This window comes from Dipodomys merriami, unplaced genomic scaffold, assembly GCF_024711535.1.
Source record: "Dipodomys merriami isolate MVZ:Mamm:240054 unplaced genomic scaffold, mDipMer1.0.p SCAF_20, whole genome shotgun sequence".
Classification (NCBI taxonomy): domain Eukaryota; kingdom Metazoa; phylum Chordata; class Mammalia; order Rodentia; family Heteromyidae; genus Dipodomys; species Dipodomys merriami.
The window spans coordinates 12,799,141-12,825,762 of record NW_027203382.1 but is presented as its reverse complement, the minus strand read 5'-3'; the positions used below and the strand labels follow the sequence as shown (position 1 = coordinate 12,825,762).

Below are 26,622 nucleotides of genomic sequence, written 5' to 3'. Positions count from 1 at the left end.
ATTTTATTTGTAACTCATGTTCTCTTGAATATTCTTCACCTACTTCAAATCAAAACTTTTTAAGGTAAAGATTTCTACCTACACTGAACATTGTTTGAATCTTTCTATTAAAATTTGATTGCATAAATTTGGAAAATATTCAGACAAAATGACACTGTATATTCATGTTTTGCTACTAACCTTCTCTATATACATATTAGTTAAAGATAACATTCAACAAGAGAATAGTAAAAGAAAACAAAATCTCTGTGGATGGAACTATGGGAGAAATACAAAATTGTGACATGGGTATAAGCCATAGCTCCAATGTTTCCTGGGCCAGAAACATGAAGAAGTGGGGATGTCTCAAGGTCTGTGGAGGCAAAATGGCAACTGAAAGGTCCCAAGACTGATAGCCTATTCCTACCTAGGTTCAGTCTTCTATAATTTCTATAGAGTTATTCACCTCCCTTTATAGATTGGATATATTTAGCCATAGTCTCCTTCACAACATTCATTTGTTGATCCTGATGAATGCAAGTGTTAGCCTCTTACATCCCATATTTTGTGTGAATGTGGAGTGTGTGTGTGTGTGTGTGTGTGTGTGTGTGTGTGTGTGTGTGTGTGTGTGTGTGTGTGTGTGTGTGTGTGTGTGTGTGTGTGTGTGTGTGTGTGTGTGTGTACTGGCCAGGGGCTTGAACTCAGGACCTGGACACCATCTCAGCTTTTTTGCTCAAGGCTAGCTCTCTACCACTTAAGCTACATCTCCACTTTGGCTTTTTAGTGGTTAATTGGAGATAAAAGTCACAGGCTGCTTTTGAACTATGATCATCAGATCTCAGCCCCCTGAGTAGGTAGACACCTGGCTCTAAAATCTCTTAATCTGAAGCAGTGTTCTATAAAGTCAATCAAAACCAGATGAAAGGCTTTAAAGAACAAAAACAAAATCTTAGAATGAAATATACTCAGTTCCATAGATGGATCACTTCCTCCCCTGAGCTTGACTATAGATTGCAAGAAAGGGTAGTTTTAGATTCCCGTGGCTTTCTGGATTTATAAGAATGGAGCTTTTGAGCATCAGTGATTCCTATGAAGAGTCATTAGCCTCCTCCTCCACTCGGGAGCTGATGTGCCACCACAATGAGTCATGATGAAGGTGTACTAAAGTGAACTGAGCTAAATTTCAGTATCTCAAAGAGCCTTGTATACAAAGCCTATAATTTTCAGGTTTGGATTTGATCTTGGGCAATGATAAGCTTGTCTCTCTTTTTAGACTGGCTGACTCATTGGGCAGTTCTTATGTGAAGAATGATTCACAAACCAGGGAAAGAAAATTAATTTAAATAAAAAGAGGAAGTGGGTGATTACAAATCTCTTTGATACAAAAAAAGCACAAATAGGTTTAAGTATTCTGCAGATACAAATTAAAAGTGATGAAACTGTCTGTGTAAAAAGTGGTTTCAAGGTGTGTCAGATCTCTGGCCACTGTGGTGGCTGCTTCTCTTTCCTGGGAGCATTGTTTGGGGATGAATGCTTCTATGTCTCTGAGGGTCCATTTCTTCATCTGGAAAGTAAACAATAGCAAGATACACCAAGATTGCAATTCTGTTCTGAAAACATTGAAAAATTCTTATAGTAAACTACAGTGTTTCATCCCTTCCATTCCGGGAGAACTTGTAATCCTAGCTACTCACTGAGGCTGAGATCTGAGGCTGAGATCTGAGGATCACAGTTCAAAGCCAGCCCTGGCAAGAAAGACTGTGAGACTCCTATCTCCAGTAAACCACCAGAAAACCGGAAGTGGTGATGTACTCAAGTGGAGAGCACTTGCCTTGAGCTGAAGAGCACAGGGATAGTGCCCAGGCCCAGAGTTCAAGCCCCAGGACCGACAAAAAAAAGTGGGACTGGGAAGGTGGCTCAGTGGTAGAGCGCTTGCCTTGCATGCCTGAGACCCTGGGTTCCATTCCTCAGCACCAAATAAGCAAAAAAGAGAAAAAGCTGGAAGTGACACTGTGGCTCAAGTGGTAGAGCGCTAGCCTTGGGCTGAAGAGCTGAGGGACAGCGCCCAGGCCCAGAGTTCAAGACCCACGACCAACAAAAAAAAAAAAAAAAAAAAAAAGAAGAAGAAGAAGAAAGAAGAAAGAGGAGGAGAAGGAGAAGGAGAAGGAGAAAGAAGAGGAAGAGGAGGAGGAGGAAAAAGTGGCTGCCTCTTCTACTTTTAAATCTGTATTGGCTCTTACTCTGACTTTGGTCTTGCTCTGACCAAAACAACTTCATGGAAGTGATGCTGTAATGAGAGGTCCACTCTTTCTGAAGACTCAGAGTCAACTTCTTTTCTACTACCAAGTATTAGCATCATACCCTGAGACATCCATTCTGCTCAAACCTCATACTTAATAGTCATGAGGAGAGTCATGCTTTACCAGTATACAGTTGTTTCAGATATGCTAGCTCTTCTAGACATGTGAATGAAAAGACTTCTTGTAGTTTTACCCCAGTAGACACCATGCTGGGCAGAAGAACACTGCCTAGACCAATTTCAGGATTGTGCCAAATAATAATTTAAGACATTTGTGCTCATTTCTTGCATACAATCTACAACAGAAACACACTAGATCCAGAATTACCTTTTATAAATATCAAGATTGTATGTGATTGTCATTTGAAGTGTTAAAGCTTTCAGAAACAGTTGTGGTGTATAAGTAAAATGAGAAAAATATGATATTATTTTCCCTGGAGCAACATTAGGACTTCTGCTAAAGAAAAGATGGTCTTACCTGTTTGTAGTAGAGGCTTGAATCATATCTATACTAACCAGGGTAACAGGCCTCCCATGTTCTTAGCAGTGAGCTGCTTGTTTGCAATCAGTCTCATTCTATTTTCATTGCTGAAAACATTTTTCTAAAAAAATAGTGTTGGAGGACTAAAAACTTCAAACTGTATTATAAAGCCATAGTAATGGAAACTGCTTGTTACTGAACAAAAACAAGCCTGGGGATCAATGGACTAGGATAGAAGATGCAGAATACAGACTTTTATCCATCTCACATTCATTAAGGGAACAAAAAATGCTGGAAGGACAGCCATTTGAACAAAGAGTGCTGGAAAAACTGGAACTAGACCCTTATATATCACTTTACGCCAGCATCAATTTAATAAGTATGAAAGACCTCAATGTAAGACCAGAAACAGTGAAAGCATTTCAAGAAGGAGTAGGAGAAACATTAGCACTTCTGGACATAGGTAGATACTTCCTAAGTAAAGACCCAGAAACACAACAAATCAAAGAAAGACTTGATAAATGGGACTGCACCAAAATTTATATCTTCTGCACAGCCAAGGACATAGCCAATAAGCTAACATACACACACACACACACACACACACACACACACACACACACACACACACACACACACACACACACACACACACACACACACAATGAGAGAAGAGTTTTGCCAGCTATACATAAGGGAAGGAAGGGCCTAATACCCAGAATATAAGAATTCAAGAAATTAAGGGCTGGGAAGGTGGCTCAGTGGTAGAGTGCTTGCTTCACATGGATGAGTCCCTGGGTTTGATTCCTCAGCACCACATAAACAGAAAAAGCTGGAAGTGATGCTGTGGCTCAAGTGGTAGAGCACTAGCCTTGAGCTGAAGAGCTGAAGGACAGTGCCCAGGCCCAGAGTTCAGGCCCCACAACTGACAAAAAAAAAAAAAAGAATTTTAAAAAATTAAACTACAAAAGAATCAACAGCCCAATTAATAAGTGGGTAAATGACTTAAAGAGAGACTTCTCAGAAGAAGTAAAAATTGGCCAATAGACACATGAAGAAATGCTTCATATCTCTGGCCATAAAGGAATTCTACCTCATCACAGTAAAATGGCCATTATCAAGAAAACAAATAGTAACAGATGCTAGTGAGGATTCAGCCAAAAGGGAACTCTAATACACCATTGATAGGAATGTAAACTGGTTCAATCACTCTGGAAAGCAGTATGGAGGTTCCTCAAAAAACTAAACATAGAACTATCCTATAACCCAGCAATTCCACTACTGAGAATTTCTCCAAAAGATCACAAACCAGGTTACAGTAAAGCCATGAGCACAACTGTGTTCATTGCAGCACTATTTGCCATAGCTAAGATATGAAATCAGTCCAGGTGCCCCTCAATGGATAAATAGATCAAAAAAATGTGGTATGCTCAACAAGAAATGTACTTATTGCCTTACTCATTTAACTGTAACCCCTCTGTACAGCATCTTTACAATAAAATAATTAAAAAAGAAAACGTGATCTGGGCACTGGTGGCTCATGCCTGTAATCCTAGCTACTTAGGAGGCTGAGATCTGAGGCCAGCCCAGGTGGAAAAGTCCATGAGACTCTTATCTCCAATAAACCACAAGAAAGCCAGAAGTGGCATTGTAGCTCAGCTGGTAGAGCACTAGCCTTGAGCTGAAGAGCAGAGAAACAGCTCCCAGGCCCAGAGTTCAAGCCCAAGACTGACAGAAAGAAAGAAAGAAAGAAAGAAAGAAAGAAAGAAAGAAAGAAAGAAAGAAAGAAAGAAAGAAAGAAAGAAAGAAAGAAAGAAAGAAAGAAAGAAAGGAGAGAGAGAGAAAGAAAGGAGAGAGAGAGAGGAGAGAGAGAAAGTAAGGAAAATGTAGTATGCATATACAATGGAATTTTACTTATCCATTAGAAAGAATGATATTTCATAAAGAAATAGAGAGACTTGGAAAATGTTATATTAAGTGAAGCAAGTCAGGCCCAAAGAGACAAGTTGTATGGTTTCCCTCATGTGTGTTAAGTAAACATATTGGGTGGTGGTTAAAAATGTATTAACTCTGAAATATGGTAGATTCAAAGGAGAACTCAACTAATATAATTCCTCAGCAAGGTTAAAGTCAAGCAGGTGCCAGTGGCTCATGCCGCTAATCCTAGCTACTCAAGAGGCTGAGTTCTAAAGATCCAGGTTTGAAGCGAGCTCAGGCAGGAAATTCTATGTGACTCTTATCTCCAGTCAATCACCAAAAATATTCCAGAACCAGCACCAAAAAAAAAAAAAAAAAAAAAAAAAAGAAAAAGAAAAAGAAAAAAAAAGAAAATGAAAAAGAAAAAGAAAGGCAAAATCAAAACCCAACAAAATAAATACCAGTAAAGAAATACTTGCAAGGGGAAGGAGATGGAGCAAGGGGAGAGGGGTAGATGAATGAAGAGGCCAAGTCCAGAATTCAGTGTATAGCCTACAAAATGAAGAAGAGGCTTGGGGTAGGTAAGGGGGTGGATGAGAATGTTAAAAGGGATAACACTGGTCAGGATGCATTGTATTCATAAACTGGCTTGTTAAATTGTGACTTCTTTGTCCAACTACTTAAAGATAATAATATAAAATAAAAATGTTTAAATAAAACAATTATGAAAGAAAAAATAAGTTAATTAAAAATATATTTTTAAAAACATTAAAAAAAAAAAGCCAGGTGTTGATGGCTCATGCTTGTAATCCTAGCTATTCAGGAGGCTGAGATCTGAGGACTGCAGTTCAAAGTCAGCCCGGGCAGGAAAGACCGTGAGACTCCTATCTCCAATAAACCACCAGAAAACCAGAAGTGGTGCTGTGACTCAAGTGGTAGAGTGGTTGCCTAGAGTGGTAGAGCAACAAATCCAATGCTAACAGATCTAGGGAAATATCAACTATTTCAAGAAACATGAGAGACCTTAGTCTTCACAAGATTTTAATCAGGAGTCTTTGGGCCTGAAAGACTAGAGGAAGTCCATGTTTTCATCAGTTTTTTTAAAATACATTTTCATTGTAAAAATAGTGTACAGAGGGGTTACAATTACATGAGTAAGCTAATGAGTACATTTCCTGTCTAGCATTGTTACCTCCTTCTTTGTTTTCCCCCTACCATCCTTCTCGACCACCTCGACAACTACCCCCTCACTCCCCATCCCCCACTCCCTACCCCCACTGAAGGTTTTCTTTTCTTTTCTTTTCTTTTCTTTTTTTTTGTCTGTTGTGGGGCCTGAACTCTGGGCCTGGGTGCTGTCCCTCAGCTCTTTAGCTCAAGGCTAGCGCTCTACCTACCACTTGAGCCACCTTCCCAGCCCCCCACCCCTGAAGTTTTAAAGTTCATTTTCAACTTAGTGTCTTGTACATATCGTTACAATGGGTCAACCTGTATTCCTATTTAAGCATTTTGTTTTTTCCCTTCCCCTCTTCAAATTAGAAAAATGAATATACAAGATGCAGGGCACCAGAATCAAATACAGTGAAAATAGGGGTTACACCGTAGTGGGAAGAACATACCAAAGAAACAAAAAAAAAATACATAGTACATTATAAGTACGTTAAAAACAATAGCAAGCAAGACAAAACAAACAAAAGAAAAACCCTTGAGTCCCTGTCTTGGGATTCATTTTGCTTAACATCATCTTATATGTACACAACTTTTGACCTTTTCTGCTTGTCCTAGACATATACTAGTTATTGCAAATAAGGGAAACCATGGACCTATGTTTCTTTGGGCCTGGCTTATTTCACTTAATATAATTTTTTTTCCAAGTCTTTCCATTTCCTAACAAGTGTGACAATGTCTTTCTTTCTGATGGAGGCGTAGAATTCCATTATATATATATATATATATATAAATTTATATATATAAATTTATATATATATAAATTTATATATATATATATATATATAAATTTTTTTCTTGATCAGTTCATCTACTGAGGGGCATCTGGGTTGGTTCCATATCTTAGCTATGGTAAATAATGCTGCGATAAACATAGTTATGCTGATAGCTTTAGAATACCCTTAAATAAATTAAAAAGAAAAAAAAATAAGACTTAAAAAAAAAAAAAAGAATACCCTTGTTTAGGCTTGGAGATGTAACTCAGTGTTACAGCATACCGGAGGAACCAGATTCCATCTCCTGAGGCTCTGCACATCAATACAAAAAGTAAAGAATAAAATTACAGTGTTGAAAGCTTAAAATTCAGCTAAAACCTAATTTCTTTCTTTCTTGTTTCTCTGAATCTCTGTCTCTGTCTCTGTCTCTGTTTCTCTGTCTCTATCTGTCTGTCTCTGTCCCCTCCTCTCTCTTTTTCTCTCTTATGGTTAGGCTTTTAAACCTCTGCTGCTTGAGCTACATCTCCAATCCTTTTATTTCCACTTGGCTTGTCACTGAGTGTGTTGCCCTAACTTTTCTCAAGATAGCCTTAGACTGAAATCCTCCTATTTCTGATGAGTAGTTGGGATTACAGGCATATGACACCATGCCCAGCCCTTTGCTATTTTTATTTATTAATGCATATTAATTGTACACAGTGAGAGACATTTTCTTTACCAGCATCATCATAATCATCTTTATCATCACCACTACCAGCTAAGATTTACCATTGGCCTGCCAGGCACTATGCTGACAATTTCATATAGGGAGATTTGTTTACGCTGAATCCTGTGAAGTGTGTGTTGCTGCTATATCAGACATGCAGATCTAGGATAATTCAAAGCTTAGAAAAGTTGCAAATTTACAGAGCTATTAAATCATGTGTTGAGGTGAGAGCTACAGACTACTCAAAAGCTGTATAGAACCACTGTGCCAAAAACAAACTGGTTAGCTTTAGTTAGTTAATAGATTCTCATCGATGACTATTTAAGGTCTCTAAAAATAATGATGACCCTCTATTCCCCAGAGAGAACGTGAAAAGATCTGGGTTCAAACATTATTCTGTTCATCTTTGATTTCCAGGGGAAAAAAAATCCTACTCTCTTCCGTACTGAAACATTCCTGTTTCCTTTTTTCTCTCCATTCTCATAGGTAATGCAGGTATTCTAATACTATATGCTTTTATAGGATTCTTAAAGGACAGAATATTAAGTCTTATGACATATACAGTACTCTCCCTGGAACACAGGAAGCACCCTATATATGTTTTTTTTTTATTATCATAATAACCATTTCAACATGTAGTGGTGCAGAGCATAGTCAAATACTCTTATACTCCACACACATCTTTCAAATATCCTTCTCCCTCTCTTCGTGATTATGCCAGGTACATTAGTCAGCTAAATAGCCCACATTTGTTTCTCACAGTTCTGGGGAGTGGAAGCCTGACAGGAAGATGCCAGCAATTCAGGGCCTGGGGAGAGCTTTCCTCAATGTATGGCCGCCTTCTAGCAGAAAGAGGGGTTTCTATTGTATCCCTTCTTCTTCTGCTACATGTCGTAACTTCATGATGTCTTGAAACTTCACTTCCAAATACTATCACATGGAATTCAGGGTCTCAACATAGGCATTGGAAGGGTAAGGAGCCCAGTTCAGTCCATGGCTCCTGAGTGATGTCTCACATCATCTCATATAGATTGTCTTAAGACATCATCTTGGACTCTTGCTATCCTTATTTCATACCGAAGCAGTCAGAAAAGCACGTCATCCAGTGGCAACCTCTCAACTATAAAATAAAATGGAAGTTATACTGCTTCCCTCCAGAAACTTTTTATAAACTTCAACCATACCTACCTAGTGTTGATCTAAAAGTGAGATGATTTCTGGCAAGTTTAAATCTGAACTTAACACAAATAAGCTTACTTTGCTTGATGAGTTTATCATTTATGGTGGATAAAGAGAAGAAAGAACAGAAGAGATGGGGAAAACGGTGGAAGGGGTGATACTGATCAAGGAGCACTGTACTCATAAAGTGACATGCTGAATTGAAACCTCTTTGTACAACTACTTAACATATTTTTCATAGGTTTTTTTATTATTAAGTTGTACAAAGGGGTTCCAATTCCTAAAACAGGTTATGAATACAGTGCTTCTTGGACAAGGTCACCTCTTCCTTCACATTCCCCCATTCCCCCTTCCTGTCCCTATTTACAGGTTGCACAGTTCACTTTCTACATTGTATATATTGAATACAATGTCTGCATTTTTTCATCCTTCCTCGCTCCACTTGTGTGCCCACCAAAACCAAAAAGAAAATGTTTCCATTTCATAGAATTTGTTTTGATAAATAGGACTTTAGTTGTTCAAAGATGTTCAAAGAGTTACTCCTTTGGGTCCATCCCCTAGTCAGTTTATGTGCGAATTCATAGACTCCTGTATAAGTTATCATGTCCAGTTGTATTTTCGATTAAGTTATCATGTCTGGTTGTATTTAGTTTCCACATAGAGAAAACCTGTGCCGTTTGTCTTTCTGAGCTTGGCTTATACCAATATGATTTGTTCTAGATCCATCTTTTTCCCTGCATATGACATAATACTGTTCTTTCTAGATAATGAGTAAAATTCCATCGTATATATGTGTATATGTATACGATGGAATTTTGTGCAACTACATGAAGACAATTTAAATTGTTTAATTTAAGTTTTTAAAAGATACTGATTTTTATTTTGGTATCACCATGAATAGGATTTATTATGGTGTTCTTTGGAGATATGGCCAGTATGATATACATTTAAAGCCAATGTCTAAGAGCATCAAAATGAGGCTCCAAAGCATTGCACACTCTGGCCCTCATTGTTGGCACTCATGTACCATTTTTATGCTATACCATGTATGACCCAGTGAAACATTCTGAATTGCTTATAAGTTTTCTTCTACTAAATTTCCCATATAATTCTTTACTGGTTTTCTCCAAACTAATAAAAAGTTTAAATTTAAATTTTCCTGGCATACTTTGATAGAAATTACTTGAGCCAGATGCTGGTAGCTCATCCCTGTAATCCTAGCCACTCAAGAGGCCAGTATCTAAGGATTATGGTCCAAAGCCAGCCTAGGCAGGAAAGTCCATAAGACTCTTCTCCAATTAACCACCAGAAAACTGGAAGTGGGGCTGTGGCTCAAAGTGATGGAACACTAGCCTTGAGCCAAAAGAGCTCAGGGACAGTGCCCAGGACCTTAGTTCAAGCCATAGGACTGACAAAAACTAGAAAAACTTATTCTTCCTCAAATACTTCATTTTTCTATAAAAATTATGTTATTAATTTCTAGAATTAATTGCTAGAAATTTAATATTAAAGAAGAGATCTAGAAATAAAGAAAACTAAAGTCACTAGTACTAGAAAAGTGGAAAATAAGGACAAGTACTCTGGAAATTGATTCATCTTTTTTCAAAACATATACAGACTATGATCCTAATCCCATGCATCCAAACTCACACATTATAAAACTAAGAAAGTTGAACAGATGAAGATGATATTTTAACCATCTGTTGTTTTTTATTAGAAGAAACACAGGCTATATCCAAGGTAAAATTTTAACTTGCCAAAGCCAAAAACAGTAACAAACTTCTAGCCACACAACCACATTCTCTCTGTTCCTTCTGACAAGTTCAGTACCACTTTCCTTGAACTCAGCTTTTTCTAACTAATAAGTTATCTAAAACGTTTTTGTTCCTTCTGGGCTACTATGCCCCTGTTCAATAAGTTTTCTTGTTTTCAAATCTGAGCTTTTGCATACAGCACTACTAGCATGATCCCCATTTTCCCTGCTGTCTGCCTCCCTCCGTCCCCACGTTGCTCTCCACCTTGCTTTCTGAACACACCTGCTCACTGTTGTCCTCTCCTAAGGGTTTATTCCATCTCATTCCATTATCTTCGTTGTCACCCTCTTGTCTCTCAACCTTTAACTGTCCTCACTGCATCCAGTCTGGAGCCTGAGATTACTATCTCAAGGATAGTTGTATTTACTGCTCTGATCGACAACCTACTTGGCTCCCTCCTTAAGCAGTTTTACTGTCAACCCAGTGTAGGCTACTCAGTTCTCTTGTTTTATCAGCCAATCAGTGGTACTCCTTAATGGGCAGTAAAATATGCTGAGTAACTTTAACCATCTCTGCTTCTCAAAATTCCTTTGGATTATTGTTAACTGATTCTTAAGTGAGCCTTGAACCAAAACTCACTTAAGTCTTGTGTCTAATACCTCTGGTCCTCACTCTGTATACAAGAGATGAAAACAAATTGTATTATCTTATCCTCATCAGGATAGGGAAAGTGAGTTTTTATGGTCACTTGCTCACTTTCTCCTTCTCTCCCTCTCCCTCTGTCCCTCTCTCTCTCCCTCTCCACTTCTCTCCTTCTTCCTCTCCCTCTCCCCTCTCTGTCTTTCTCCTGCCCCCTCTTGAACTCAGCCTAGGCACTGTCCCTGAGCTCCTTTTGCTCAAAGACAGCCCTCTACCACTTGGACCACAGTACCACTTCCAGCTTTTTCTGGAATTAATTGGAGACAAGAATCTCATAGAGATTCCTGCCAAGACTGGCTTCGAACTGAGATCCTCAGATCTCAGCCTCTTGCATAGTTAGTATTCAGGTGTGAGCCATGGGTACCCTACTTCACTTTTCTTTCTTGTTCTCTTTCTTTGACACTGTTTCTCCTATTTACATAAGATCATCTCTCCTGCTTTTCATGATATTCTCTCTCTTTTTTCACTATTCCTGTTAATTCCCAGGTAATGGCTTTCTTCTTCTGAAATATATTCATTTTCTAGGAATTATCTTTTTTTGGTTCATATTATGCAACTGATTTTCAAATTGTCAACTCAAGCCCAAGTTCTCTTTATACTTAGAGGCATGTATTTTCATGTTTTTAGACTTAACTACCTAGCTTTCTCTCTGATACTTTGTCCTCAAGGAATACCAAGTGCCAACTTCATTTCTCTACTTTACTCCACTTACTCAGATCTCTGTGTTATCCTTTCTCATCTTTTCCTTCATCCATTTAATCCTTTGATTTCCCTAACCTAGACACCAGTGTAATTTTCTTCACTCCATAGTCATGGATTCTCAGGTCAGTGGTGATCAAAATCAAATCATCATTAAAACCACTTACATGTTCTGAAATGATGGATTTATTGAAATAGAATATCCAAAGTTTCTAATTATTTTCCATTTGGAGGGCCCACTGTTCATTCTGTCTCTGGAGTGTGTCTGGGTCCATTCCCTTCTCCTCATTGGGAGATCCTCTCATTGGACATTCCCTCACTTAGGCCTATATTTGCACCTACTTTGATCGTCGTCATAGTAATACAAGTGGTATCTATGCCTGTAGCTTTCTCTCTGCCAACCTGTTTACTTTTCTATGAGATTAAGCTCTGTTTCAATTATGTCACCTACTCAGAAATATTTTAAAGCTCTCTATTGCTGAAAACTTTTCCCCTCGAAAGCCCTTTATGACTTAGTGCTGCATGTCTCTCCATATCTCTCATCTTCACAGACATTTAACTAGGCAAAATGAACAGATTGCTCTGGCAAAAATGCAATGTCTTATCTGGAAAATAATTAAAACAAATAAGGACTTAGATGTGATTCAAAGGTTAGAGGTCCTGTCTAGCAAATATGTTCAAACACTGGCACGGTGAACATTTTTAAATGAAATTAAATAGCTTCATTTCAGATGTTTGTAAAATTCAGTGACCAAAAATTTATAACTACTCATGCATTAAGTCTATCTACTAATGTTAACCCCATTGGTACTTAGAGTTAAAGAAAATATAAATACTCCAACCTGTAAATAAATAAAATGTAGACCATAAACAGAGTTTTCTAAGCAAAATGAAAATATGCTATAGCTTCTATGTGACATTTTCTAATAATATGAGAAACCTGTGGACCAATCTAAACATTAAAAGGGAAGAAAAGCTGGAATTAAAAAAATCTCATAAACGTGAAAGGCTACATCTGACATTGACATACAGAGGAATAATATTTTAGTGGTACGAATCGCTTTTGATCAAATTGTGATTGGTGGGCTGGGAAGGTGGCTCAGTGGTAGAGTGCTTGCCTAGCATGCCTGAGGCCCTGGGTTCGATTCCCCAGCACCACATAAGCAAAAAGAAAAAAGCCGGAAGTGGCGCTGTGGCTCAAGTGGTAGAGCACTAGCCTTGAGCTGAAGAGCTAAGGGACAGCACCCAGGCCCAGAGTTCAGGCCCCACGACCGGACACCCCCCCCCAAAAAAATTGTGATTGGTTTATTTGGGCCTGTGTTTTACAGCTTTCTTTCCACTAGACCATGCACATGGCATCAGTCTTGGGGGTTGCCTTTCTTTCTTAACATAATCATTTGCTTTGCTTTTCTCTGTAAGAACTTGTTAATAGAAATGTGAAATAAGATACTAGTCCATTCTATGTGCATATAGCTCTCTGCCACACCTGTGGGTATGGTGCCATTGTTTAAATGAATCATGATAGGCCTTTATATAACACAGATATCAGACTGCTTTGTTGTCACTTACTACTGTATATTCCTGAGAACAGCTCTGTTTGTGGGTTTAGCATTCATTTTCTATATGCTATAATATATAATATATTATTACAAATACAATTATTTAACAACAAAGAGTAAATGATACACCAACATTTTCAATAAATGTAACAGTAAATCTAAGAGCAGGCAATGATGCTCTGAAACTCTGTTAGCTTACTGGAGAAGAGTTGCAATTAATCACATTGACAAAGAAACTGAGCATTTAATGTAAGAAGACATTTCACAGTAATAACATGCAGAGGAAGTGAAAATTATCCAGTAAAATTTTAATTTGTGTCAAAGTTTAGTGTCACAATGGCCAGAGAACCAAATAAAAGAAATAATCTTGGCAGTGAATCTGGCATTTATCCAGATTGAGGATCTACCAGGAAATAGTTCTGGGACTGGCATATTTGACACCTTGTAAAAATATTTTTTGAATACAGTTATCTTTAGAGTGAATTTTTCTGAACCACTGTGTCAGAATTAACTAGAGATTTCAGTGCTGAATTTGAGCCTGTTAAAAACTAATACCTGCTTTTTTATTAATAAAATTTTTATTGTGAAAATACTGTACAGAGGGGCTACAATTACATGAGCAAGATAATGAGTACGTTTCTTATCAAGCATTGTTGCCTCCTACTTTGTCTTTCCCTAACCATCCCTGCCCTCCCATCTCCACAACTACACTTCTCCCCTACCACATGTCCCAACCCCATGCCCGCTAAAGTTGTAAAGTTCGGTTTTCAACATAGCATCTTGTACATATCCTTGTTCCAATGGGTCCACCTGTATCCCTATTTAAACTTTGTTTTTTCTCTTCCCCTCCCCAAATTATACCAACATCAAATACAGTGAAAACAGGGGTTATACCGTGGGGGAGGGACATACAAAGCAACAAAACAATCACCTTATAAATATGTTAGAAACAATAGCAAGAGAGAAAAACCACTTGAGTCCTTATCTTGGGGTTCATTTTGCCTAACATCAACTTATCTGACCTTTTCTGCTTGTTTCAGACATACACTAGTTATTACAAATAAGGGAAAACATGGGACCTATGTTTCTTTGGGCCTGGCTTACTTCATTTAATATAATTTTAGAAAATGTGGTATATATACACAATGGAATTCTATGCCTCCATCAGAAAGAATGACATTGCCCCATTTGTTAGGAAATGGAAAGACTTGGAAAAAAATAGATTAAGTGAAGTAATACCTGCTTTTTGATGTCCTAGAAAATTACCTGTAAAATTTAACTGGCTACTAATAGTAAAAAAAAAAAAAAAAAAAAAGTAAATTTATTTCTATCAATTGTAAGACCAGCTAATAAGATTCTAAATATAAATGAATATCTAGAGTCAGTGATCCACACTTGCAATCTTTGAGAGGCTGAGATCTGCTTTGAAGTCAACCCAGGTAGGCAGAAAAGTCTTTGAGAATCATATCCCCAATTAACCACCAAAAAGCTGGAAGTGGAGCTGTGGCTCAAGTATTTAGAGCACTGGCCTTGAGCAAAATCACCAAATAAATAAATTCAGGGATCTGAGTTCAAACCCCTGGATTAGCATACACATACATTCATACATTTTGTGTGTGTGTGTGTGTGTGTGTGTGTGTGTGTGTGTGTGTGTGTGTGTGTGTGTGTGTGTGTGTGTGTGTGTGTGTGTGTGTAGTATGGGAGGGAGAAATGGGTAGGAATCAGTTAGATGTCTGAGCATGCCCGTAAATAAGTGTCTGGGCTCCTTAAAGTAACTTAAAAACTAGATTAAGCAGGTCTTTAGCTGTTAGTTGGTTGATTTCATGTTTGTTTTAGAACTCTGAACTTGTTTTTAAAAAAACAACTTTGTTATAATTTCATTCTGTGAAGTGTGTTGAAAATTACTGTCAGCTGTGGACCTAAATGATAATGTAACCTACTCACAGTATCAAGACATTTTTTTTCTTCTCAAGAAGAAAGCATCATTTTACCCTTTCCTTGAGAATCACAGGCTTCACTGACAGCTTCCCCCACCCCCAACTCCCACAACCAATACACACCTCCACCGGAAGAATATTATCTGGAAACTTTGAAGTATATGGTTCAAATAGAATTACTCTAATAACAGTCTTGGCAAGGTCCATGGTGGGTATGTCTCATCTAACTTGGTTATTCTCCTTAGAATCAAAATTATAGCCTGCAAATTGAAAATTATACATAGCTTTTGCAAGGCGAGACCATAATTCTAGGCTTTCAACTTTTCTTTTTTCGATCCCAATAAATCACACTCAAAGTAGGCCTGACACTGTACTGTCTTTTACTACTCAGGAGATCCCTAAGTCAGATATGGATAAAGCATAATTGAGCCTTCAGAGACCTTGAGATTCCCCAATAATTTTGCTCACCTTATTCCTATAAAATATTCACTAGAGTAATACTGACAATCCTCTGGGCCTATGGGTTCAGTGGCACCTGCAGTTTCTTCCAAATTAGGCTCTGTCCTTCACACATCAACAAGGATCAGAGAAGACCTATGTCAGAGTGGATGGGGCAGCCTCCCATTCCAGATACACGCAGAGCAGTTGAAGGTGTGTCTCCAATCCAGTTCTTTACCATCCCTTCCTTCACAGCTGAGATCACCTAGAACTACTTCAATTCCTTCTAGAGCCAAGCTTTGCAAACTGTGGGTCACAAGTTTGGCCAGCACCACCTTGACAATCTACTTTAAGTGAACTAAGATGGATGGAAAGGGATGGCACAGTAAGCACAAAATTGGAAAGAATTGATCAGACTAAAACCAGGTAGTTCATATGTTTACAGATTTCATGAAACTTTTGAGAGTTTGAGTGTGTAGTGCACATTATATACTGCATTTCTTTCTATGATTTTTGTTCAAAGAATTTTCCTGTAAGGACTCCAGGGCAGATCTAGCTTCTCCATGGTCCTAGAATTGACATGTTTGTGGGAACTGGATACGCTGGAGCTGATCCTGGCAAATGGTCACTCTTTCTCACTCCCTCTTTTTTCTTTCTATTAGAAAGCACTCCCAGAGAAGTTGACATCCATAGGAATAAAACCTGCAGGCAGCTTTGCCTGAAAGCCAATCCTAAAGTTTTTCTCAAACCTCTGCATTCCAGCAATCCCTGGCCCTACAACATAGCCCATATCTCCTTCTACATCTTTGCTATTTTTCTTTTAGTGGAGAAAAACATTGGACACACAAGTTTAGCTCTTAGTTTTACTTGTAACTGTACCATATCGCTTTAGTCCTGCAAATACTTGAAACTAGAATTTGACTTTTAGTTTTTTCTTTCAATGAATAAATGATTAGCAAGGCTTAGGTCTATATTCTTGAGATAGTGGTTTGAGGGAAACTCACTGGCTTTCAGAAGGTGAACATGTGTACAACACATATTGAGGATTGTCCCAGGGAAACAGAATCAATAGGAAAACATAGGTATCAACTACCTAGATAATATGTATAGATATTTATACACATAACAGTAACTACACCAAGAGTCTTACTATAAAGTATTGCCTGAGAAATCCCACAATCTGTCACCTGAGAACTGGAGACTTCAAGGCTGGTGAGTGTTCAAAGATTTGAGAGTCAACAGTTGGATGAAGAGTGGATTTCAGCCTTTAAAGACCTGAGAGCTAGAAACGCTGGCTTAGCCAGTCAGGCATTCCATTTTCTTCACATTTTTGTTCTAACTCCCAAGAATAGGGGACATCCAGCCTGTGGCTTGTATATAACCTGTAAAATCATTTGATACATGACAGATAGACATGTTTGCTTCTCCTATGCTTCTCATTGGCTGCCTGTGGCTGTCTTCCTGTACTGACAATTTTGTATGGTCCAATATCCAAATAACGGAACCATGGTGGAAAGAAGTTTTCCCACTGCTGAACCAATTGAACACTCACCCATGCTGGTGAGGGCTATCTACTTTCCTCAATCCACAAATTCAAATGCTGATCTCTGAAATATTCTTATAGACATACATGGTAATAGTTTCATTAGATATCTGGGCATCTCTTAGCACAGTCAGTTTGCTATATAAAATTAGCTAGATGTCATTATTGAATAAGTTGGAGGCTTACAAGTGCTATAAGGAAAAGAAAGCAGGAAAGAGGGAGAAGGAGAGGAAGAGAAGATGCTGACAGATCTATTTTAAATAGGCTGGTCAGAAAGTTTTCCATGGCAATTTCAATATGATAGAATTTCTTCAACATTTGAAGTCAACAAAACAATCTAAATTTGGGACCACATACAAGACAAGTGCACCAAGGTTGACAATATAAGCTAACCAAATGAGGTGTAGGGTTTCCTTTGAACAAACCTAATCCACAGGTTTGGTGTGTGCCTATTCCAGCCACGATGACTGACCATTCTGTGGTGCACTTTCCTTAAGGTTTTATGTCCAGTGTGTTGGCTTGTGCTTGTGTGATTACTTACCTTGTTAGGAAAGTTTGGGAGCACCGTCAGTATTTTCTCAGCAAAAAGTAGGTGTGAGCACTAAGACGACTTGTCTCTAAATTTTCGCTCATTTGAGAACAGAGACCCATATTTAGAAATAAGACCTTCGATGTCTTTGTCTTTTTTTTTTGTAATTTAAAAAATAACACATGCTGGTTGTGAGAACTAGACCCGGCAAATATCTTTAAATCCCACTATTTGACATGTGTGTTCTTTGTTTTACACTGACGAGGTTGTTTTAGTTGCACATCCCAAGTTGTTAGAATCTGGAAGTCAGTGACGTAAAATTAAAACAAGTCCTTTAGAAGATTGTAAACACAGTATAAATGTCAGCCCCAAGTCAATGAAGTGTGATTTCTGTAATAAAGTCATTGTTGTTACCACTGGGGTGTTGACGGGCTGCAGTTACGAAGAAAACAGATGAAACAGCACTTGGCTTTCTTTAAAATGGCAATTAAATTCACTAAAATCATGGTTTCCACTAAAACAATGAAGGTATGATATATTCTCAATGGAATCTAACTCCACAAGTAGGCTTTTTTCATGACAGTGTACATACGGAATGAAGAGAGGAAGGAACCATGGACCAAGTTTAACCTTTAAAAGTGTACACTTCAAGCCAGGCGCCGGTGGCTCACGCCTGTAATCCTAGCTACTCAGGAGGCAGAGATCTGAGGATTGCAGTTCAAAGCCAGCCCGGGGAAGAAAGGCCGTGAAACTCTTATCTCCAATGAACCACCAGAAAACAGGAAGTGGTGCTGTAGCTCAAGTGGTAGAGCACTAACCTGGAGCTGAAGAGCTGAGGGACAGCGCCCAGGCCCAAGGTTCAAGCCCCATGACTGACAAAAGAATAAAAATTAAAAAATAAAATAAAATAATAAAAGTGTACACTTCTAATGGTCCACTTCCTCCAGCTAAGTCCTGTCTTCCAAAGTTTCTACTACTACCAAAAATATCACTATGAGCTGGAAGACCTAACATTCAACACATGATACCATCTTGATGTGCATGACGTGGTAGCTGGTCATGTTTGTTTGTTTGTTTGTTTAATTTTTTTATTTCCCTGATACCTAATGCTATGGAGCAGTTTACATATTATTTTCAGTAATGTCTTTGCAAATTCCTTGCCCATTTTAAAATTGGGTTGTTTGAGGTGTTGATTTTAGAGAATAGGAGTTCTAGATGTCTTCTGAGAGGTATGGTCTATCTATAGAAACCCTTATTTCTTGAAGCCAATACTACATTTCTATGGCCTCTGTTTATCTAGACCATTGGAGTTATTCTATGTTAACTGATCCATCCCTAAATATAATTTGTTTCTAAGATTATCAATGATAAATATCTTCTTAGGGCTAGGAATGTGGCTTAGTGGTAGAGTGCTTGCCTAGCATACATAAAGCCCTTGGTTTGATTCCTCAGCACCACATAAACAGAAAAAGTCAGAAATGGTACTGTGGCTCAAGTGATAGAGTGCTAGCCTTGAGCAAAAGAAACTCAGGGACAGTGCAAAGACCCTAAGTTCAAGCCCCAGGACTGGCAAATTAAAAAAAAAAAATCTTCAATAAAAATTTACTTACAACAGAGTAGGTATTGCTTCACCAAATGTGAAAAAAATAACAACTTTGTGGATTTTGGAGCCATAGTGTAGATTAATTGATAAAGATAAGGATAATATTAAAGGAAAACAGCTAGGTGAGAGACTATGTCATGCTTAGATAGGGTTGAGGGCAGGTTTCATATCTTGATTTGGGGATACTTTTTTTTTCATTTTTTTTTTATTTTTGTGAACATACTATACAGAGGGGTTACAATTACATGGGCAGGATAATGCGTAAATTTCTTATCAAGCATTGCAGCCTCCTCCTTTGTTTACCCTTCACATCCCTTCCCAGCCTCCCCCCTCACCCCCCTACCCAATCCTCCCCCCCCCCCCCCGCCCAACGTTGTAAAGCTCGTTTTCGACATGACAACTTGTACTTCTCATTGTTGCAACAGGTCCACCTGTATCCTTAAACGACTTGTTTTTCTTGGGGATACTTTTGATGGACTCTTTGTGAGCCTTGTTGATGGGTTGTCTCTTCCTCAGATCATGGTTCAGTGTTCACACATGTGAGAATATTTTGTGCTTGGTCTGTACTTTTTCATTCTACCTAGACCTTGATACTTTAGCCCCTGACCATGACTTCTTAAAGAAAATGGGCAGGGTGAAGGAGATCTCCACAAAAGTACAGCTTGGGAAATAAGAAACTGAAGTGATTTTCATTAGATGGAATATTAACTTTCAATTTGCCAAATGTAATTCTTGTAACTAGAGCTCTGCAGAAATAGCTTAGCACTTTAGAAACTCTGCAAGAAAGAAAGCTGGTCATAAATAGCACAGTATATTCAACAATACACTGGTTTTCCAGCAGTATAACAATAATGTGATTTCACAGAAAGAATAAACAGATCCACCAGAATAACTTGATGTAGTAGGCCTTAAGTTTATAAAACTGCAGAGCTCTAGACATGCCCTCTCCAGCCTTACTGCCATCACTCACCCCAGCACCCTTCTCCTTCTACGACACTCCAAAGACTGGAAAAGATACCTTGTGAGAGGGAGATTCACAGTAAACCTAGTTGCTTTATTGATACTTTGCATCATTATGACAAACACCTATCGCAAATAGAGAAAAGGTTTATTTTGGCTTATAGTTTCAGAACTCTTCATAGGCCTTGCCCTCATTAATACTGCACCCATGTAAGGCAAAACATTATCACCACAGTTATATAGAAGAGGAGGTTATCCACCTCATGGTGGACAGGAAGCAGTGAGTGAATGGGCACTAGGGACCAGATTGACTTTTTAGAAGCATGGCATTAGTGACCTGCTTCCTCAAAGCAGGCCCACCTCCAAAAGTTGTCCAACCCCCAAATTAGTCCTACCAGCTCAGTACCACAATTGCAACCCATGAGCTCACGGATCTTTCATGTTCAATCCGTAACACTGTTGAATTTTGTAGGTTTCAGAGCTTCTACCTTATATGCATGCCTTCTACAATCATGTAACCTGATGATGGTTTGGGGGACTTTTTTGTTTGTTTTTTTTTTTAAAAAAAAAGGCTTCAAAGTTTTATAAACTTAAGGCCTACTACATCAAGTTATGCTGGTGGATCTGTTTATTCTTTCTGTGAAATCACATTATTGTTATACTGCTGGAAAACCAGTGTATTGTTGAATATACTGTGCTATTTATGACCAGCTTTCTTTCTTGCAGAGTTTCTAAAGTGCTAAGCTATTTCTGCAGAGCTCTAGAATGTGGGCCATGGGTATTTCTCATCAGTACCAAAAGGCACTGTTGGCTTTTCCAACATCTTTTCCAGGTGAACACACAGCACCTGGTTTGCTGGAGATATTTACAAAAGCATGAAGACCAGATTCTGGTAACTAGGTCCTGTTTGTATAAAACAGGCCTGTTCTATTATGCTCTACACAATACAAACAGAAATCTGTACCTATATGGTATAAGAATGAAATTGCCAGCATTGATATTTAATCTTTGAAACTATTTCTAATCTCAGGTAAAAATTTAAGGGATTATTGATCCTTTTTTTACATCAATCCTTTTTTTGCATCAACCTATATATATATATATATATATATATATATATATATATATATAAAATATATATTATATATAAGATGTATACTATATAATATATATTTATTATATATATTTTATATATATAATAAATATATATTATATATAAGATATATACTATATAATATATTTATTATATATATTTTATATATATATAAAACACTGTTTTTCACATGGGTGTATGTATATATATATACACACATATGTATTTATATGTACATATATACTATACTTTTAATTGCTGGGTACCAAGAGTTTTTAAGTGCATAAAAAGCAACTGCCATACTTAGCCACAGATTATGATTTCTAAACACCATTCTTTCTCCACCCGCCAAAGAAATAAGGACTGGGGTAAAGGATGTTTCAAGTAGCATAGGCTGATAAGCAAATAAGTGCTAATAGAATAGTATAGACATAACAAAAGACACAGAGACCATCTTGAACCCACTTGGGCTGCTTCAAGCAAAAAAAAAAAGAATAATATAATAGTAAAGGATAATAATCCTTTACTATAATAATAATTCCTAAAAATAGGAACCTATGAGTCCATAATAAAAATAAATAAATGAACATTTGAAAGAGAAAAGTATACTTACATATTTCCAAGTAATGCCACACAAAATTCTTATTAATGACAAGGGTTCAATATTTCCATGTTAGCTTTTTTATTTTGGTTATACTGTATCTACATTTAAAATCTTGCTGTAGAAAACACACATCAGAGTACTCAGAAGATAATGAAAGATCAAATTAACAGTTTCCAAATTATCCATTAGAAAATAATTCCCCTGCCAGGCAGTTGCGACTCATTCCTGTAATCCTAGCTAAGACAGGAAGCTGAGATCTGACAATTATGGTTTGAACCCAGCTTTGTCAGGAGAATCCATGAGACTCTTTTCTCCAATTAACCACAAAAATGTCAGAAGTGGAGCTATAGCTCAAGTGGTAAAGTGCTAGCTTTGAGCACTAAAGCTGAGACAGAGGCCAGGCCCTGAGTTCAAGCCCCAGGACTGGCACATACTACTACTACTACTACTACTACTACTACTACTACTACTACTACTAATAATAATAATAATAATAATAATAATCCCCTAGTTAGGTGCTGGTGGCTCTTGCCTGTAATCCTAGCTTAGGAGGTTGAGATCTGAGTATCCTGGTTTGAGACCAGTTCCGGCAGGAAAGTTCATGAGACTCTTGTCTCCAGTTAGTCAGAAGTTGAGCTGTGGTTCAAGTGATAGAGCACCAGCCTTAATCAAAAAGCTAAGACACAGCACTTAGGCCCTGAGTCCAAGCCCTAGAAACACACACACACACACACACACACACACACACACACACACACACACACACACACACACTCCAAATGTTACTATTCTTCTGTACTTGCAAGTTTTCTATAAGTTTCAGAACAAAATGAAGTTAAAACAGAGGTAAAGTATATTAAACTCTTCAAATCTTCTTGGCATGTGAGGATTGGAGGTGTTGGTGATGGTGGAAACATAGGACATGAAAGTCCCTATGTTGGGGATATGTCTGACTTGATATCTTCCAGGAGCTTGCAAATGCATTTCACTTGTGGCTGCTAAGTTCCTATTCACCTTCTAAATTGCATATAACTTGTCATTGCAATACCATAATTTTTTATTATGCAGGTGTTTTAAAAATGCAAATATCAAAAATGTGGAAGAGATGTGGAAATAATACTAACAACTTTGGCTCTAAGGTAGTCTGAAATAGTAACTTCACTCAGCTCTGAACTGTTGACAATAAATTTTGGTGTCTTCTCAGTCAAAAAATAAAGGCAAACATTTTTTCCATATCATGCACACACAAATTATGTAATTTTATTTTCTAATTTGGAGAGTGTACTGCTGTCTATATTTCCTAGGGGAGGAATATTTTGTGATGAGACACTCCTCCCAACTCCATACTCTCTCCTGATGATTCCTAAATAATCCAGCAGGTGGCAGGCAAGGAGAGGAGCAGGTCTTACCATTGCCAGTCCATAGGTCAACCTGCAGACCCATTTGGAAAGGGACAGAATGTAGACTCAGCCTCCTGCCTTCTCTTTTCTGGCACTAAGAACAGGATGGTTGTTCTCTTAAGATGAGTACTTAGTCATGAAGTAAGAAAAGAGTCAAAAGTGGGGCTGGGAAGGTGGCTCAGTGGTAGAGCGCTTGCCTACCCTGGGTTCGATTCCTCAGCACCACATAAGCAAAAAGAAAAAAGCCGGAAGTGGCGCTGTGGCTCAAGTAGTAGAGCACTAGCCTTGAGCTGAAGAGCTGAGGAACAGTGCCCAGGCCCAGAGTTCAGGCCCCACGACTGGACCCCCCCCCCAAAAAAAAGGATCAAAAGTAATTGTGTATGTGTGTGTGTGTGTGTGTGTGTGTGTGTGTGTGTGTGTGTGTGTGTGTGTGTGTGCATTCTGAAGCCCTAAATCACATTTTTTTCCTTTATAATTTTTAGAAATTCCGCTGATTCTCTACCTCTTTGCCCTGATTTCTATGACGTGGCTCTGGGGAGGACTGCACATGGCCTACAGACACTTCTGGATGTTGGTTCTCTTTGTCATTTTCAACAGTCTGCAGGTAAGCCTTATGGTTTGATTACTGGTCACATGCATTTTGTTAATGAAGAACTTTAACAGTGTCCATATAAATATTTAAGCCAGGCTCAGTGATTTGTCCTTGAAATTCTATCTACATTGGAGGATTGTAGTTCAAGGCCAACATAGGCAAACAGTTCATAGGACCCCCATCTTCACGTAATAGAGTTGAGTGTAGTGGCGTATGTTTGCCATCCCAGCTCTATGGGAAGCATAAATAAGGTCATGATCCAGTCGGGACTGAGCATAAATACAAGATACTATTTTCAAAATTACTAAATCAAAGAAGGGCTCATGCCTATAATCCTAACAACTCAAAAGGATAGAGCTGAGGACTAGAGTTGGAAGGCAGCCTGGCAGGAAAGTCCATGAGATTTTTATCTCGTTAACCACCAAAACCTAGAAGTGGAGCTGGACTCCAGTGGTAGAGCACTAGCCTTGCGTATAAAAGCTCGGGGACAGTGGCTAGGCCCTGAGTTCAAGCCAGAACTGTTACACTAAACAGGTGGGGGGGAGGCAGGAGGGGGGCTGGAGGCAGGTGTTGTTGAATTGGTAGAGGGCCTGCTTAGCAAACACAAAGCCCTGAATTCAATCAAACTCCATACTGAAGAAAAAAGAAAAAAAAAGAACTATGAATTTACATATAGGTGAATTTGTACACATATAGAGGTTTAGAAATGATAGGAGATAAAACCTTAAGCATTGATATTTGACTGGTATTCTCACTCATTGTCCTATGAATTAGGAAAACATAAGCTATTTGCTTTCTCTCCCTCCTTTTGACAACATAGCTATGAATACCTATCTCTCAAAGCAGCTATGAAAACCTATCTGTTTTCAGTAGGAACTGTGTTTACAACTTTGCAGCTGGCAACTGTGTAGGACCTGTGCACACATTGTGAGCATAGTTGTGTGGAAATTAGATCATTTGAGGACCAACATCCACAATGACAGGCGGAGCTCTATGTCCAGCATATGAGTGTTTGTTTTACCACAGAATGAATTGACAACCTTAGGTCTAGCAGAAACAACCATCAGTTAGATTTATGAGCATGCTTGGATATCATAACTAAAAACCTAGAACTGTAACAAAAATGAAAGCTGGATTTGTTGGTGCTTTTGTTAAATGGGAAAAGATTGCATCTTATAATTAACAAAATAGGACAAATGGACACATTTTCCTTATTTTCCAAAATGGAAAAGTCTATCTGTCCTAGGCTTCTGACTTCTTAAATTCGCAAAAAGTATTCCTACCAAGATGTTATTTTTGGCTATCATCTAGGAAAAACACATGTGTACATATATTACATACATACATATATACATACATTTAGGATTTGTACATACAACTGAAATATGACTGCATCTTTAAAGTGTTCCCTTTAGGAGACAAATTATTTCATAAGAACATAGCTTACATGACCATGTCCAATCAAAGCATGCTATCAACTTAAGGGGGAAAAAAATCACAATCTTGGAATCAAGGTCATGCATAATGAGGTATGGGCATCTTTCTGTAGCTCAAGACATAGATGAGCATCTACTGCCTGCTAGGTAATATGCTAATGCTGCCAGAAGACAGCCCTTCTCATCCAAGGTCTGCTAATTCAAAGGAGTAAACACTTCATCACAAAAATACTGCTAGAGTTGGACACTGGTGGCTAACTACTCAGGAGTCTGAGATCTAAGGATCACAGTTGGAAGTCAGCATGGGCAATAAAAGTCCTTGTAATACTTATCTCCAATTAACCACCCCAAAAGTGGGAAGCAGAGCTGTGGTTCAAGTGGTAGAGTTCTACGAGCTCAAGGACAGCTGCTCACATCCTGAGTTCAAGCCACAGGACTAGTATACATACAAAAACAATGTTTCTGGAACTGGTGCCAGTAGCTGCCCAGGAGGCTGAGATCCAGAAGATTTGCCCCAGGCAAAAAAAAAATCCTCAAATTTCAGCCTCCAAAATAACAAGCAAAACACAAGGCTGGAGGTGTGGCTAAGTGGTAAAGTGCCATCTAACAATCTGAGCAAGCATGAGGCCTTGAGTTCAAATCCTGGTACTACATGTGTGTACATGGATATGTACATGCATGTAATGTGTAAACAGAGTATTATGAGAGCTAAGTAATTGCTGTTCATCCTGCCTATGCTTTCATGAAGAGTGAGCCATGAGGTCAGGGGCTCTGTCTTGGACACCTTTTTCTCCCCAGCACCTAGTAGGATTAGAATCAGTGTCTACAGCAACAGTTCCCAGACATTATTTTACATGGAAGATATACATAGGGGTAGTTAGGGTTTTTTGGTATTTGCTACTCACTTGAATACTTCAGAAATGTCACATGAAAACCTTGAGTGTCCAATTTTCTTAAAGACAATACTTGCAAGGCAGGAACTTTCAGCATTAGACGTCAGTCTTCTTCCTGCCAGAGTTGGTCATGTTTTCTATGCTTATTAATGAGGAGTTTGTGGCTAGAGAAGGGATTGCAGGCCAAGAAAGCAGTGCTAGCCACGGCTGCAGAAAAAGAAAGTGACTCATCTTGTCTAGATTAGCAGAAGGTTTGAGGGGCGGAAGAGAGGTTTTGCAATCACCAAAGCTGTGGTAAAGAGGAAGAGAGAAAGGGCAGGTGGCCTTGAAAGCCAATTCCCCCTGCTTGGGATGTTCATCTGCACCCTTTACCCCGCAGGAA

The 26,622-nt window shown here is 38.4% G+C and overlaps 1 protein-coding gene across 1 annotated transcript in view; it reads left to right on the top strand.

Moving 5' to 3' along the window:
• Positions 1–26,622, top strand: part of Adgrv1 (adhesion G protein-coupled receptor V1) — a 469,087-nt gene that overhangs the window by 383,165 nt on the left and 59,300 nt on the right. Inside the window, exon 86 of the mRNA XM_070031103.1 lies at positions 23,802–23,923. Within this exon, the coding sequence (XP_069887204.1) occupies positions 23,802–23,923 (122 nt within the window). The remainder of the gene's footprint in view (positions 1–23,801; positions 23,924–26,622) is intronic.